This window comes from Oncorhynchus gorbuscha, linkage group LG08 (assembly GCF_021184085.1).
Source record: "Oncorhynchus gorbuscha isolate QuinsamMale2020 ecotype Even-year linkage group LG08, OgorEven_v1.0, whole genome shotgun sequence".
Lineage (NCBI taxonomy): Eukaryota > Metazoa > Chordata > Actinopteri > Salmoniformes > Salmonidae > Oncorhynchus > Oncorhynchus gorbuscha.
The window spans coordinates 29379350-29396709 of NC_060180.1; the positions used below are offsets into that span (position 1 = coordinate 29379350).

Consider the following 17360-nt stretch of genomic DNA (forward strand, 5'->3'; position numbering starts at 1 on the left):
TTAATTTTACCGACACAAAAAGATCCCACCATGTCGAAGGAAGTAATTATCTGTTGGCATTTACCAAACTTCCGCCTTCCATCACAGCTGTCGGGATTATTATTTTTTTATACACGGTATGACTACTCTTAGAAAAACAGTAGATGGAAACGTGGTTATTGTCCCAACAATTTTCGAGCTCACTATAACAAACAGCTCAGCAAACTAAATGCTGAAAGTAGTTGCCTAGTTAATCATGCATCCAAACAAAAATACTGAATAGCAGTTTGGCTTAGTATACCGACGCAACTGCGAATGTGAACGAATGAATGTAAACGGATCAAAACAGTGGTACCAAGTAGGCATAGTAAAAAAAAAATCTGAATATCAATCTATATTTAGGCTAGTTACATTAGCAATAAACAAACGCAATAAACAAATGGCGAATAGAGATCCAAATATCCAAAACATCAGTGAGTTGCAGCCATGCACAGTTGCCTTGCCAAACAAATAGGCCTATAAGACCGCTTCAAGCATGGGAAACCATGCCGCTCATGAGTACAGAAACGGCAGCTTACGTACAGTTCCATTTACAACCACGAAATAACAATAGGCTATAAACCATAATAGAAGGTATCTATTTCTAGGATGAAACATACCGATATGTAGCTAGACCCAGGGGCGTAATTTGGGTTCTTACATTGGAATTATATTGAATTATGCTTATATCATCGATACCACAATAAAACGAAAAGTTCAAATGCCGACACCATTGAGTGCTTTTGAAAAGGAAGTGACTGGTTGCGGCGAAATCTCCACTGCGCTCTATCAGCACCATGGACAGCGCCCTACACACTAAAGCAAGGCTGTTGAATAGCTTGCTTGCTATGGAAGCCACTTTGCCATTCCATACTCTCGATTTTTGCTGAAATGACGCCACTGACTATACCACCAACATCAAGATCAAAACCAACAGGCTGGATTGTTTTTCTGAGTAATCGATCATTCCATTCTCCTCGAAATATTATTGTAGGATCCCCTTCAAACGCCAGTTGGATTAGTTGAGCTTTCCTCAGGTGTAGCATGTTCCTTCTGTGCTGACTGAACACATTTGTCAAAGTGGAAAATTAGTTTCCGCATGTAGCTGTGGACTCATGAGCCCTATGATTTAATTTTGAATATCGTGTGGCATAGTGAGGTATGGTGCATTGGCAAGTTGATTGTCTTTTCGGAGAATATATTCCATGACAGACAGAAAAGGTATACTGCCCCCCTCCCCTCTTGACTCTATCGCGTCTAATGTCCCCCTCAGTGGCTTTCCACACTGTCCACTGTGCTGACACAGCGCAGCAGAGACACAGATTTTGCGCCAACCTGTCACTCAAAAATGTGAACTTTTTGCTATTTTAATACAGGGACATCAAAGCATAACTGAGGGGGCACAAGTTTGGGGAACAAGTTTCAACTGGGGGGGGTCTGCTCATAGAGCTGGTTTATGAACGCTCTTTGAGATAAGTACTGCTCGTATCATCATAGTGCAACAGCTCGAGTTATCTCACCGCAACAGTGTTTTCGGGAAGCCGCGCTTGTGGATTTGACAGCGCAGTTCCACTTCGTCAAAACATCAGCTATGCGGATTTCGGGTAAAGTGGATCTGATTAAATGGGGACCAAGTGATTAAGACTGTTCTCGCTGTCACCTTGTAGATTATGTCTTATTAGCTTGATGGTTGACATACGAAAACATGAGTCAGACTATTGTGAATGAGATTAACAAAAAAACGTTTTTTTTTTAATGACGCAATTAGTTGATGTTTTTCAGCACTATAAAGAATTTCCTAATAACACCTTGACCAGTATTGTTGGTTTGGGTACTATCCCCACCTGGCCTCATAGATGAGTCGTTACCCACCTTTAAACAAGGTAAAAAGAACAGCAAGTATCTTGGAATGAGATTGAGGCCACTGGACTCACTGGCCGTTGGATTGGAGAAAAATTGGTGGCTGATGCCACCTGTTGGAATTAGAAGCGATTTACGGCAATGACGTCTCAAACATATGAGAGACAACTTGCTAAAATGGTCTTCAAAAAGATAAATGATGTGTTTCCATATTATCATCCACTCTTGTTATTTGCAGTCATTTTCATCTGTATATTTTTATTCAGCAATACATTAAATGGGCCAAAATGAAATGGGACAAATAGTTCAGGTTGTATGTCTTGTGTCACGTATGGGTGAAGCCAGGGAATATGGTGGGTCAAGTAATACAATGTCCATATGTTTCACACAAAATGTCTTTATGGAAGTTTAAAGAAAACACAGGGCAAAGTGGAGTTTGGATCTGATGTTGTTGTTGTTTTTGTTGTTGTTTTACATTTTTTTTAAAAGCTCAATGAATCTACACATCTATCTCAGTACAAGCTCTGGTAATACTGTAGGTCTCGTCAAACACATTGAGTAATAGACATTGAAAACATGTTTATAACAATCAGAGGTCAAAAGCAAGAGCTGCAAGAGACCTTCAGTCTCTCTCTTCAGTCCCACCCTGAGTTTCAATAAGGCACGGATCAGACATACCGAGAGCTTGGGACTTGAAATCTGCAAAAAAAATATGATTCTGAGATAATTGTCTTTAAAGTTCTGAACCCTCATTGGTTTGAATGGTGTCAGTAATTTTTTGTGTACTGTTTTTAACTTAACAACATTAATTGGGGCATTTAGAGTACTATATAGAACACTGAGTAAAACAAGAATGTCAATAACTCCATTTTGACAAAAATGCAGATAGAACCTTATAATCCCAATTACACACAATATTCCTATCACCCACTGTGCAGATAATCAAAATGAATATGTTGTGTATTCAATTTCGCATTCTGTGGACATCTAGTGGACACTGTGTGAAATCCTGAATGAGAACCTACGTGCCCAAATACGCCCTAATGCGTAATGATCGATAATCACAAGGGATGGTCCTACATTAAGATGTTAGTGACTTCAAATTGTCATTAAATGCTTAATTACTCTAAATTACTCTGTTCTACTCTTGTAATTACATACAGTATGTCCGATGTCGTTTTCTTTAAATATACGTTTTCTAATGGCTTTTCTTATGCAAAATGGGTTTTAATTGTGCGATGTCATGTGACGTGAAAGGTGGTGCCGTTCCCGGAAAAACTCGTGGCAGATAGGGCAGGTAAGTTTCTCCTCTCGCCTCCTCCTCACCTGGGACTCCGCCGCGAACTCCTTCTTGTGGTGCGAGCGCATGTGTAACACTAGGTCAGACGTCATGCGGAAGGAGAGGTTACACTTGGCGCACCAGTTTTGCACTGACACCCCAATGGAGGTAAACGTTGGTGGAAGAATTGTTAAAGACGGCGTGGTTTGTAGTTGGTCTCCAATGCTCCTGGACCAGTGCTCTGGCGCGTACGGGAAAGCGTTTCCATTAACCTGTGTAGGTAGTGTCTGTGCGCGAGGTAAATCACCATTCAACATATTAGTAGCCAATAGATTGTTGTATCTCAGAACCGTCTTTGAGGTAAAAACGTCTCTCACATCCTCTAGGCGGTTCAATTGAGCAGGTAATGTGTTGGATGGGTGCGCTGTAGAGACGTTAGAAGTCCTTTTATAGGGTTTACAGAAAGCGCTTTTCTGCTCCTCCGCTCCACTGCGCAGAACGAATGAAAAGGCACTGCTGTTGCTGTTTGAGTTTAAATCAGCGCTCATCTCCCGCAGTGTCTCAGAATCAGCCTCCGTTGGCTTTTCTTTTTCATGCGTAAAACAAATTTTCGCTGCTCCAACCTCTGTAAACGCACTATTTTTACATTCCACGTGGTCCTTTTTGAGCTGGTACTTCTCCGCCTTCAGTTTCAATGCAGAGCCAGTTGACTCTGGCGCAGTGGGGTGGTAGTCTCTGGTTATCTGTGTGATGTTGTTGCTGTTCGATATGTTGGTTTTCTCAAGTAGCACAGGTTTCCTCCATCGGGGATAACCCGTCTCCTCGTGTTTCCATTTCCGCGGGGAAATCTCTGCGTCTTCACTGGCGCCGTATTTTTTATGTTCCAGATCCCTAGCGATGTTGTGGAAGTCTGTGACGCGTCGTTGCCGCTTGATCTCCATGTGTTTGTGTTCGTAGGCCTCTCTGCTCAGCGCGTCATACTTCACCTGCGCGCACAGGAAGCGGCAGTGGGCCAAATAGGGATGCTCATTCTTGAAGACCTGGTTACATGTTGCGCATTTAAGCTCTGTGAAGAGATATACAATTTGTTCGTTAATATGTACATTAAAAAACACATTAGGGGAAAATTAACTCAGATATAAACTAATCAAATAACAATAGTCCATATATATTATCTGAAGAATTTCAGTCGTTTCCTCTTCCTTCTGTATTTTCCAATATACATTACGCATTTACGCAGGCTACAACAAAACTCCTAGCAAAATGCTAAAACAAGCAAACAACATCGGTAACATTAGTAAGCCTACATGTTGAAATGAGGAGGATGATGATTAGGATGGTGACGAAGAGTTGTATTTCTATAGCGCTTTCCCAAGTGTCTATTTCTCTCTCACCTTCATGTTGTCCCCTGGCTGAGATGTCAGTGAAGCCCAGTAGATGTGACAATTCCTGGTCATACCACACCAACAGTTCCTCTTCCTGACGTATGTCCCTGGTGGTCCGGAAATACAGCTGGCCTCCCTTCAGGAACGCTTCGGTGTTCTGTTCCTCCCTGCCACACGCCGCCTGCACCAGTCGCAGCCAGGACAGCACGAGAGCAGAGCTCCGCATAGCCTCGGGGTCCACCTGTTGAGAGAAATCATTGTTAATATTCATTCGTAGAGACAACATTGTCAAAAGTTTCAATGAGGTTCACCTCTCCTCAGTCATAGTGAAAACACTGAATTGATTCGAATTTGTAAAGATGCAAATGTGACCGAATGGCATGGTCAATCATTTCCCACGGGTAGCCTATATGGATGGCAATGAAAATGTATTAGGCTACACCAACACACATATCTCATTGTAGAACATGTCATTTTGTTGTTGATGGCTCTTTTTTATAAGATTTAGATTTAGCCTATGTTTTTATGAAGGTATGCACTCCCTTCTATATATAGAACGACGTCTAATGTGTTCATTGTCTCTGTGGTATCCTAGCTTGCAAGTTAAATTGTGTTTTTAATCAATATTATTTTTTTAAACGAACTTACTCTGAACACGTATGATTTGCTTCTCTTGTCGCGGGATTTGAGCGCTATGAAGGCGACGGTGTCATAGAAAGTATTCTGAAGGATGCACGGGCCGAACTGTGCCCCAGCTGGGATGTTGCGAGTGACGTGCACGCTGGTATAGAGGTCTGTCGCGTGGTGCTGGAGGAATTTACCCTCACTGGTCCAGAGGGAACGAGATAAAAAACTCTGGTCCATGGTTAGCCTGTAGGAAAAACAAAATGCGTTAGTAACAATCCATTGTTTAAAGAATGAATGTTATTTTATCGCCGTCTGATCCAAAGTGTAGGACATTTTAAAGGTGAGGAATGGAGCGTTTGAATGTGATGCTTTTGTCAAATAATTGTGAAAATGTATTGCATTCTTATATTAAAACGTGAGACTGATCAATTTGCAAAATCCCAAATAAGTAGCCCTATGTCACTATCATTTATTCGTTTCGAAAATAGTAGACTAGATCTATGACTAGAGGTTATGATTAGTTTTCTATTTCTGAATAAATAGGCCTATTAATTTAATCGAAATATTCGTTGTTTTCCATCAGAAATCCATTTTTTAATAGCAAATAGTTCAGACTCCAGATACAATTAGACCTATAGGAAAATATGTTTTTTTGGTTAATCATACTGTATCTTTATTATGCCACAATATGAATCACGTTTAATGTTATTACATATACATACTTTTAAATGTTTAAAACCACATATTTGAGAGTTCATAATCCCCGTGGCATCGTTGTCATTTATAAGTTGTTGTTTTTTAAACATGATGTGACTTTTTGTAGTTTATATTTTTCAACCATATTTTTGAGTGGCAAATTCTGATTTATGATATCATTCAGCTAAATTTCCTCCGACAATGTGTAGCAGGCATGTAATGGGTTTGACTTCTAGCGTCCTTTGTCTCAGTTTTTCAGCCGGTTTGTCCAATTGTCTTCCCATCTGCGCTGCAACTGCCTCGTTGTTCTACATGCGTCTCTGCTTCGAGTCAGTTTGGTCATATTAATATATTCATTATAGCCACACTGAGATTTGTTGTAAACAATGTCCATTCACAGGTTTTGGTATATTTACTTCAGCTGGACGTTGTATCTATTTTAGTGTAGGCTATAGGCTTTTGATTAATATGGAATATTTATTCTGGATATATCAAATACAATGCATATTAAATAAAACATTTATATAAAGATGTAGGTATTTTTCCAATAAATGTAATGGCCTAACAATGTCTGATGAGAAGGTTTTCATTCACAAACAAACACCAGTTGTAGCGTAAAGCTTTGCTAGAGATAACAATTTCCCTTTTCCAAAAAAACAACTAATCCAAGAGAACCCAAAAGTGTCTGTTGCATGCCCATAGCCCACTCACCGTCTGGTCGTGGAGGTAGCGTGTGGTTCGGTATGTCCGCGAGGAGGCTGGTTATCAGCAGGTACACTGGCCGCTAGAACGATTCTCCTTCCTTCGGTTGCTGTTACGGTCTGAGAACGAGAGTGATCACGACAGTGTCTGCCTCGTTACTGCCTCTCTGCTCCGCTCACACACACACTTAATGGCCGTGTTCGAGAGGATCAAAACCGTATTGTATCATGGGTAAATTGTGACTGACTGATCTACAAATATTAATGAGGGGTTATTTATGATGCAAGGTCTTTGTTGATCGGCATTCGCCTGCACTCTCGGCTGCAATGTCGGAACAAGCCCATTATCTCCATCAGTGACAGGAGTAGTGAGGCGTGCTTGCGCGCGCGTACACACACACACACACCACACACATACACACGCTCTACCTTACATCAGTCCCTCCAGGGAAACTCTGATTGGTTCTTTTCTGGTTTTACAGTCAGGATAATTAGCATAAGAGGAACTCTGAACTGGTAAAGAGAGAGAGAGATGCCCATTTTTGCTCAAGGTTGCACAATTCATCGTCAGTATTGTTTAGTAGAGTCGAATTGTTAGTTGCAAAGAGATAACGTTATGCTTCATTTTTACCCAAACGAATTGTTATTAAGTTTTTGTATCCATCTTCTCTGGGAAAACCATACAAGTCATGCCTGTGTTGACAAATCGAACACGGAACTATCTAATGTTCTTGGTTAGGAGCATGGAAATGAGAAGGCTATGTAGCTATGTTAACTCAGCATAAATGTAGCCTCCATCGAAATGTATGTTCAATTGCATAAGAATGCTATTCAAATCCACAAAACAATGACACAATATTTCGAAGTGGTCCTATTCAAAATTAATTTACACCCAGCTGTATGCAGAAGTATTTCCTATGTGTCAGTGATATTTAGTGACAAAGTATAATCATTTCATTTTCAATCTTCAAATACCAAATACATGTTGACATTATCCCTAAATAGTAGGCCACCAACCGAAGCTGAAACATTTCCAATAGTCCCATGGTAGTTCTACTGTATTTTACACATTTCTCAGCCTGGAAGAGATTATATTTACCCCAACTAAACCCGTGATGCAGAATAATCTACTAAATTCTCATTAGATAAAAAAAAATATTTTTTTAATCGTTTCCAGTTTAATTTGATGAATAATGCATTTGCCCAGTGGCTCCGCCGGACCCCCTGGATCAGATGGCATTTAGTAAGCTAATGCTCAATTTTACATTTAGCCCCTGAAAATTAACCAGTATCCTATCGTTATTATCACCTCAGCGAGAGGCCAATTTGTCATTCTCTCTTATGCACTGTAACTTCAACAGAGCTAATGCATTTCCTGAAACTCAAATACGTTTACTACCAATCACTTTTTAGTTGATGTCATACATTCGTTGAAATATGATGCGTAGGGACATTTATAAATTGTATGAAATATGTGTTTCTTTACTTTTTGCATCCACAGCTCTACAATCCAGTCAATTCAGCATCCTTGTTTTATCAGACATTTTGGCTGAATCATATTGAGTAGACTTGTGAAGAACAGCGTTTCACCGGAAAGATGTTCTCTCTGACTAAACAATAAGATGTCAGGACACCTCTCCTCCGATACTCGATTCACCCTTACACTAATTGGTAGTTGGCATAAATTAAATCTGTGCCCGGGGGTGTGTGCGCCTCGCCACCGCCGCTAACTGGTATGCCCTCATCTGATGCGCTCGAAATCCAGACGTGGGGTGGAGAAAGAATTACAAAACATATATATATATATATATATATATATATATATATATATTTTTTTTTTTTTAATATTTTATATTTTACATGTAATTGCATTTTTAAATAACTTTATGTAAATGCAACTTTTAACAAGCATAACAATACATATTTTGCTGTTTCAATCTTAAACAGAATGTTTTGCCATCCATTTGGTCCTTCTGTAGCTCAGTTGGTAGAGCATGGCGCTTGTAACGCCAGGGTAGTGGGTTCGATTCCCGGGACCACCCATACGTAGAATGTATGCACACATGACTGTAAGTCGCTTTGGATAAAAGCGTCCGCAAAATGGCATATATTATTATTATATTATTTCCAATGCGCCATAATCTCAAAGCACAGCCTATACAGCAACTAAAACGTCTGGATCTCAAATTGACTTTTTAATCCACGGCAATGTTTTTTAAAGTCCACATCTCTCATCATCCGTCATGTTTTTGTAGGGTGGGGAGAAAGAGGCACTTTCTTGTGCATAGTGAAATGTGAGTCGTTTCCTATATCTTTGTTGCCTATTTAACTTCCCAACCTATTATAGGGCTATCGGGATATTCATTATGATGATTTTTTATCCCGGAAATGGGAAGTATTCTGGCTGATCGGTGCCTGTCTAAGAAATATTGAGCTGAGTCCTGTCCTTCCACAAAACCACCAGGAGCTGCTTGAGGCGAGAAATCCGGAGTGAAGAGGGACTTGGGACTGACGGCTGTTTATCGCATCACCGTGGACAACCGATCGAATGACCACCATATCGAAACTTGCGCACGGTTACATTGTCCTGGAGTGAATCATTATCATCAAGACTATAATGTGAGAGACATTTCGGACTCAGTGATGTTCTGAGGTGTTAGTCTACACAACTGTCCGGGAAAGATGGCGAGAGCTGCCATTAGCGTGTCTATAGCCGTGGTGTTTTTGGGATTAGCAATTTTTACTGTCAAACTTCCCTCCGTAAAAGGAGAGATGAAAAAAGAACAGCAGGAGGAGAGGTCCTGTCAAGGTGCCTTCGATTTATACTTTGTCCTCGACAAGTAAGTGTCCGTTTTCATTTATGACTTGTTACTTTCTCCTCACTGCACATCTACTTGCAACCCGCCCAGTTATTTGTCAAATTGACTGCTGCGAGAAGCAGCGCGCCGGTCTCCCAATTCTTTCTCCCATATCTTCAAAACCGCCCTGACAAGCAAGCTATGCCACCAGTAACTTTTTCCGCTATTATATTTTTACTCAAATTATTTTGATTATTTTGATATTTCCTCCCTCAACAATAAACAAAAAACAGTAGTGCATGCTACATTTTTAGGTATTTACTTGTGTGTCGTCTCAGATTCATTTGATTGAATAGGAGTGTCTGTCATTAACTTCATGTGGCCATTCGATTGTGTAGCCTGTTTTGATGTAAACACCTCGTTCATTGTGATAAAGGCATAGTCCTCCCCTCCAGCCCACTGAAAGCTTCTGGGGCAAACAGTTGTTCTCCCCCTGGGGATAGGCAGGGCAGGCAGGATGCAGGGATTGAGTTACAGACTGATGACGCCAGTAGACACTGCTGCAGCTGCCAGGCAGACCATAGGAAGCTATCCCTCTAGCGTGGTGCTTTCCCCCAATGGTTAAGGATAGGATATGGGGAGGGCAGAACCTTCTCATAGGCACAGAACAGCATTTACATTTACATTTACATTTAAGTCATTTAGCAGCAGAGTGAATGGTTCACTGGCAGACAGACAGTGAAAACCTTGAAGAGCAATGGTATTTTGAAAGAATATATCACCCCTGAGGTGTACAGCAGCTGTATTCCCGACTGCACAAAGACCTACTGTTAGAGGCTGTGTTAAAGTCTTTGGTACGGTATCCTCTCTCTCATCCTGCTATTGTTTCTTGGCTGCGGTTGGGTTTTTGGATGCGAGCACTGTGCAGTAACAAGGTAGAATTAGGTGGCGTTTAACACAGCTTACTGATGTCTAATAAACTAGCAGTAACGGTTGACAAATTGTGTAACATGTCAATAAAACATGCATTTATGAATGATCTATTAATGGCTTAAAAATGATTATGGCGTGTTACAGACTATTGTTATGTCCTGTGACTATAGGGCCCAGAGTTTCTCCCGGCCAGGTCATTTTCAGGAAAACCTCCTGGCCCTACCTACAAAGGCTGCTACTCGTTCAGAATAGGCCAATCCCCGCTACTGGAATGCCATGGACGATAGTCATCATAACAACAGTAGGCTACTCTGTCTATGTGATCGCTCCAGTCCCAGAGCAGAGGCTCGGGCCGTCTAACCTCGCAACATTTCTGGTACATCTGATACAGATCAAAGAGGCGAGGAGAGGTTATAGAGGAGGACGCAGAATAGGCCGGCGTGTCTGAACATGCTGAGAACTCTGACAACAGCAGTCATCATAAGGTGCCAGGCTAAACTGGCAATGTGTTGTACATGAGCAATTTTCTCCCACTGAAACAGAGAGAGGTCTTGTATATATGTAGTGTATAGACTTCCAGGGAATTTAACAGGTGTACATTTTACATTTACGTCAGACTTACACGTTCAACTAAGTTTATGTACCTTGCTCAATGGCACATCGGCATATTTTTCACCTTTGTCGGCTCGGGGATTCAAACCAGTGACCTTTCGTTTACTGGCCCAACGCTCTCAACTGCTAGGTTACCTACCACCCCACAGGGTGTACAACACTGGTATTCATCACAAAGAATAAGTGTGAGAACAGACATTTGTCTGTGTAAAACTTGTGTTAGCTCCCTGACAGTCTTGTGACATACAATTGACCCAAGTTCAAACCCCAGTTAGTCACGTCCTCAGCATCACATCAGGCGAGCTGCAGTTCCTCACACTGGTTTCAGTGTTGATCAACATTTTTATATCTTTCTCCTGTTGTGCCTTTTTTTTAACCTTTTCTATTGTTGTGCCACTCCGAACATCTGTTAGTCAGCCTTCACACGTTACCCTTTAATCCTGAAAGTTTAAAACACGCCTGAGGTGGCTGGGCTGCCACGCATGGCCATGCCTCACACACACACACACACACACACACACACACACACACACACACACACACACACACACACACACACACACACACACACACACACACACACACACACACACACACACACACACACACACACACACACACACACACACACACACACACACACACCACCAAGCCTCTGGTACAGTGTCTCCACGTTGTTGTCTGGCTGTCTGGGGTTTTTAAATGCCAAGCAGTGACCTCAGAATAATCCTCAAGTATTAAAGTATTTTAACTGTCTGTGATGTGTAGAAAGGCCTTGATTTGGTCCTGTTTAGGATCCTTTATGTTTCTGGGCCCAGCACCTAAGTATACTGTGATGTGTGTATTACAATGTCACTTTCCAATTATATACACAGCATAGCAGAGGAACAGACTTAAAAGGAGTCCCAGACAGTCGGCATATTTGAGTTTACACACACACACACACGAATCGTTTACATGAAATGACTCCCATTATTGACTGAGATTATATATCTTTATGTAATGTCTGATGTAGACATACTTATGAAAGCGCTTGTACCGCTCTTAGAGGTTATAATTAGTGTGGTTGGTTAAATACATACAGACACACTGAATACAGCTAGAGACATAACGAGATGGACTTTCAACATGAAGTTTATGCCAATATGCCAGGAGGCAGCAATGTGTAAACGCACACGCACACACACGCACACACACACGCACGCACGCGCACGCGCACGCACGCATGCACACACACACACACACACACACACACACACACACACACACACACACACACACACACACACACACACACACACACACACACACACACACACACACACACACACACACACACACACACACACACACACACTCAAAGTCTCTCTATTTATAACTTTCCCACCCATTTATCCCCCCCCCCTAACACACACTGCAGAGGTGAGCCCTGTGTCCCTCCGTTGTTCATACAGCAGCCTTTTCACTCCCAGGACCCCCAACCTGTTATTAGGTTTGCCCTGCTCACCAGGACCATCTGTTCCCCCTCACACAGACAGCCATTGTGGGGGAGGAGACGGGGGAGACAGGGGGAGGAGAGAGGGAGGACACCCCACTTTCCCTGCTGGAACATCTAGCCCCCAGCCTCCTGGCATTATTAGCATTTAGCATCAGCATTATTACCAGCAATTAGCCCTCATTAGCATTATTAGCGGTAGCCCCCTGGGAAATGAGCTCATCCAACTGGCTGCTGTTGAATTCTGGTTGTTAGCACTCTGCAATTCCAAAGTTGTGTAGCTTACGTATGCTACACTTACAAGCAAACTTTCTTTCTTCACTTATACCATAGGCTTTACACCCGTACGTGGTGGTGCAGTGGTTTAAGCGTTCACGCACAGAGAAATGTGGCAAATGGACATTGCTGTAGTGTTAGGTTTGTTTTGTTCCTTCAGATCTGGCAGTGTGAAACACCACTGGATAGAGATCTACTCCTTCGTGGAGCAGCTGGCTGAGAAGTTCCTCAGGTAGGATCTTTCACGCTGTAGTACAGCTTGCCTCTTTAGCTGCGTCTCTGTGGTCTCAAATGGCTCCCTTTCCTTGTCCTCTCCTGCACTTGCGTAAAGAGGCCTCTGACAGGACTGTTTAACCCCGTCTGTCTACAGCCCCATGTTACGGATGTCCTTCATCGTCTTCTCCACTCGAGGAACCACCATCATGAAACTGACAGAGAGCAGGTATTGAGTTACACACCGTCGTACAGTCACAATTTCGCCTTGTCAATACTCTACCTGTCAAATCCCTTCGGGGGGGGGGGGGGTCTCTCTCTCACTGTATCTTACCGCTGTGTGTCCCTTGGTGTTCTTAGTCTTCCCCCACTGTATTTGATCAGCCGTCATTCCTCTCCTTCCCTTCACAGGGAGTCCATTAACAGAGGTCTAACCACTCTGAGGAGGGAGGCACCAGGAGGAGACACCTTCATGAACCTTGGCCTGGAGAAGGTAGTACTATCGCCCTTCGATATATCACCTCTCACTCACTAACTCATAGTATCCATATTGTTTTAATGCTTGACATCGATACTCTATCGTTCCATTTTTGCAGGCCAATGAACAGATACACTATGAGAACCATGGTAAGTGTCTGTGTGCTATGCTGAGCAGGTGTGTTTTGTATGGGTATGTGTTATGCAGATTTCTGCAGACATGGCTCTGTTAGTATGTATTTGTATGCACAGGCTGGTAATTGAGGAAATATGATGTTATCTGCTTTTAAAGGGACAGCCAGTGTGATCATTGCACTGACTGATGGAGAACTGAATGAGTGGCAGTTTGCTACTGCACAACGAGAGGTGAGTACACACACCAGAGACAGCACTTGCAATTCAAGTCAAAATTGTATGTTTTTTTTTTGCAGGTACCCAGGATGTCGGGAAAGATCTTAAAAATTGTCCACTAGGAGTAAAAAAAAGAAATCTAAATAAGTACCCAGAACTGGGTTTGAACACACAGTATATGGAGTGGGGGCTTACTGCTTAGACCACTGCACCATCCGTCCACAATGAGTTAGCAAGGCGAGTCTTAGTTAATAGCTCAAATTAACCGTATGGTTGTTCTTCTGTTTTAACCTTATCTCAAACCTTAATCCTTAACCAATCTGAATTAATGCCTGAAGTTAATTAACCCGATCTCAAACCTTAATCCTTAACCAATCTGAATTAATGCCTGAAGTTAATTAACCCGATCCCAAACCTTAATCCTTAACCAATCTGAATTAATGCCTGAAGTTAATTAACCCGATCTCAAACCTTAAACCTTAATCCTTAACCAATCTGAATTAATGCCTGAAGTTAATTAACCCGATCTCAAACCTTAATCCTTAACCAATCTGAATTAATGCCTGAAGTTAATTAACCCGATCCCAAACCTTAATCCTTAACCAATCTGAATTAGTGCCTGAAGTTAATTAACCCGATCCCAAACCTTAATCCTTAACCAATCTGAATTAATGCCTGAAGTTAATTAACCCGATCCCAAACCTTAATCCTTAACCAATCTGAATTAATGCCTGAAGTTAATTAACCCGATCCCAAACCTTAATCCTTATCCAATCTGAATTAATGCCTGAAGTTAATTAACCCGATCCCAAACCTTAATCCTTAACCAATCTGAATTAATGCCTGAAGTTAATTAACCCAATCCCAAACCTTAATCCTTAACCAATCTGAATTAATGCCTGAAGTTAATTAACCCGATCCCAAACCTTAAACCTTAATCCTTAACCAATCTGAATTAATGCCTGAAGTTAATTAACCCGATCCCAAACCTTAATCCTTAACCAATCTGAATTAGTGCCTGAAGTTAATTAACCCGATCCCAAACCTTAATCCTTAACCAATCTCAATTCATGCCTGAAGTTAATTAACCCGATCCCAAACCTTAATCCTTAACCAATCTGAATTAGTGCCTGAAGTTAATTAACCCGATCCCAAACCTTAATCCTTAACCAATCTGAATTAATGCCTGAAGTTAATTAACCCGATCCCAAACCTTAATCCTTAACCAATCTGAATTAGTGCCTGAAGTTAATTAACCCGATCCCAAACCTTAATCCTTAACCAATCTGAATTAGTGCCTGAAGTTAATTAACCCAATCCCAAACCTTAAACCTTAATCCTTAACCAATCTGAATTAATGCCTGAAGTTAATTAACGCGATCCCAAACCTTAATCCTTAACCAATCTGAATTAGTGCCTGAAGTTAATTAACCCAATCCCAAACCTTAATCCTTAACCAATCTGAATTAATGCCTGAAGTTATTTAACCCGATCCCAAACCTTAATCCTTAATTTAATCAATCAGAATGAATGCCTGAATTGTTAACCAATCGAAATGAATGACTGAGGTTAACCTTGGAGTTGTTTCCGTATCCCAAACCGTAACCCCTAATTTAACCTAGTCAGAATTAATGTCTTAACTTGTTTCTTTGTGCCTAATATGCCTAAAACGTCTGGAGCTCATGCAGGACCTATATCCACTAAATACAAGGGAAACGGTAAGTACAATTACCATCAAATAGGCTTGGGTTTTGCTAATGCGTTGTGGACGGGGGTGCTGGCAGTGCATAATCCATGAGCTCCAGCTCTGAGGGTTGTGGGTTTTTTTTAACTTAAAAATGTGATATTTCATTCCAAACACGTCAAAATATCTTGACGTTTGGAGCAACATGCACACACAGTTTGACACTTCATTAACGAGAGGTCAGTAGCGTCCTACTATAAAATTAAAGTTGGCGTTAAACAGATTGTCAAAACGGTGTGTGTTTTCTCCATGCAGGCGCAGAGGGCACGGTCGCTTGGAGCCATAGTTTACTGTGTGGGAGTCAAAGAGTTTAATGAGACGCAGGTAACTGACACTCATAAATACACACTCAATAGTCCATTCTGTGATCATCTGCAATGCAACAAGTTCATCTCCTCTGTGTGTGTGTGTGTGTGTGTGTGTGTGTGTGTGTGTGTGTGTGTGTGTGTGTGTGTGTGTGTGTGTGTGTGTGTGTGTGCGTGCGTGCGTGCGTGCGTGCGTGCGTGCGTGCGTGCGTGCGTGCGTGCGTGCGTGCGTGCGTGCGTGCGTGCGTGTGTCCTATAGCTGGCTACCATAGCAGACACCCTGGAGCATGTATTCCCTGTCTGGGGGGGTTTCCAAGCCCTCAGGGGCATCATCAACTCGGTACGTATGGTATTTATACCAGAATCAAAGGATAGTTTTTGGTACTTCAAGGAATTCAAAACCATATTAATGGTTCAGTGGTCCATAGAAATATGTGTATCTATCAGGTTATAGTTGTCGAATAACTATTTTAGCATGTATTCTCTCAGTAGATAGAGTCCCAAGATATACAGTATGTCTTGCCCACAACGACAAAATGTCTTCTGTGTTTTCATCTCTCAGATCATTAAGAAGTCCTGCATTGAGATTCTAGCTGCTGAACCGTCCAGTGTGTGTGCAGGAGGTAAGAGCTGGTCGTACCAAAGTTGGGTACCACTTCTTATGAATACCCTCTTCATAATGCATTATAGATGCGTTTGAAATGCGCCATGAGCTATGCACAATGGATCTTTTGCTGTCAAACTGGGCTGAAAATATTAGTTCTGCTACCGAGTCTCTTAGGAAAAACTTTAAAGAACCAGATTAAGCCAACTCGTGGATTCAAATAAATACAGTGACTTCAGAAAGTATTCATACCCCTTGACTTATTCCACATTTTGTCGTGTTGCAGCCTTAATTCAGAATTGATTCAATTTATCATTAAAAACAATTATTCAGAAATATCTCATTTAGATTTCACACCTGTGAGTCAATAGATGTTAGAATCATCTTTGGCAGCGATTACAGCTGTGAGTCTTCGTGGGTAAGTTTCTAAGAGCTTTTCATAACCACATTGTACAATATTTGCACATTATTCTTTTTAAAATTCTTCAAGCTCTGTCAGGTTGGTTGTTGATCATCGCTAGACAGCCGTTTTCAAGTCTTGCCATTGATTTGCACGCCAATTTAATTCAAAACTAGGCCACTAAGGATCATTCACTGTCAGCTTGGTAAGGAACTCCAGGATATATTTGGCCTTGTGTTTTAAGTTATTGTCCTGCTGAAAGGTGAATTTGTCTCCCAGTGTCTGTTGTAAAGCAGACTGAACCAGGTTTTCCTCTAGGATTTTGCCTGTGCTGAGCTCTATTATGTTTCTTTTTATCCTAAAAAAAACTCCCAGTTCTTGACGATGACAAGCATACCCATAACATGATGCAGCCACCACCATGCTTGAAAATATGAAGAGTGGTACTCAGTGATGTGTTGTGTTGGATTTGCCCCAAACATAACGCTTTGTATTCAGGACATAAAGTTCATGTCTTTGGCACATTTTTTGCAGTTTTAATTGAGTGCCTTATTGCAAACAAGATTCTGTACAGGCTACCTTCATT

General features: G+C 41.5%; 1 protein-coding gene and 1 pseudogene across 1 annotated transcript; one reads left to right on the top strand and one right to left on the bottom strand.

The window, feature by feature from the left end:
* Positions 1-2307: 2307 nt before the first annotated feature.
* On the bottom strand, positions 2308-6830 carry prdm8 (PR domain containing 8). Its single transcript, XM_046357927.1, has 4 exons — positions 6577-6830; positions 5191-5413; positions 4552-4783; positions 2308-4223 (listed from the first exon to the last, which is right to left on the bottom strand). Exons 2-4 carry the CDS (start codon positions 5404-5406, stop codon positions 3106-3108), a joined length of 1566 nt encoding a protein of 521 aa, XP_046213883.1. The 5' UTR covers positions 5407-5413; positions 6577-6830; the 3' UTR covers positions 2308-3105.
* A 2013-nt stretch (positions 6831-8843) lies between these two features.
* The window catches only part of LOC124041462, a 59295-nt pseudogene continuing 50778 nt past the window's right edge, over positions 8844-17360 (top strand).

Excerpts from the sequence above, each read along its gene's own strand:
- prdm8 (XM_046357927.1), bottom strand. The coding sequence starts at position 5,406 with ATGGACCAGAGTTTTTTATCTCGTTCCCTCTGGACCAGTGAGGGTAAA. Across the intron at positions 4,784-5,190 it reads GCAAATCATACGTGTTCAGA|GTGGACCCCGAGGCTATGCG; the intron begins GTAAGTTCGTTT and ends TTCTCTCAACAG. Across the intron at positions 4,224-4,551 it reads AGCCAGGGGACAACATGAAG|AGCTTAAATGCGCAACATGT; the intron begins GTGAGAGAGAAA and ends ATCTCTTCACAG.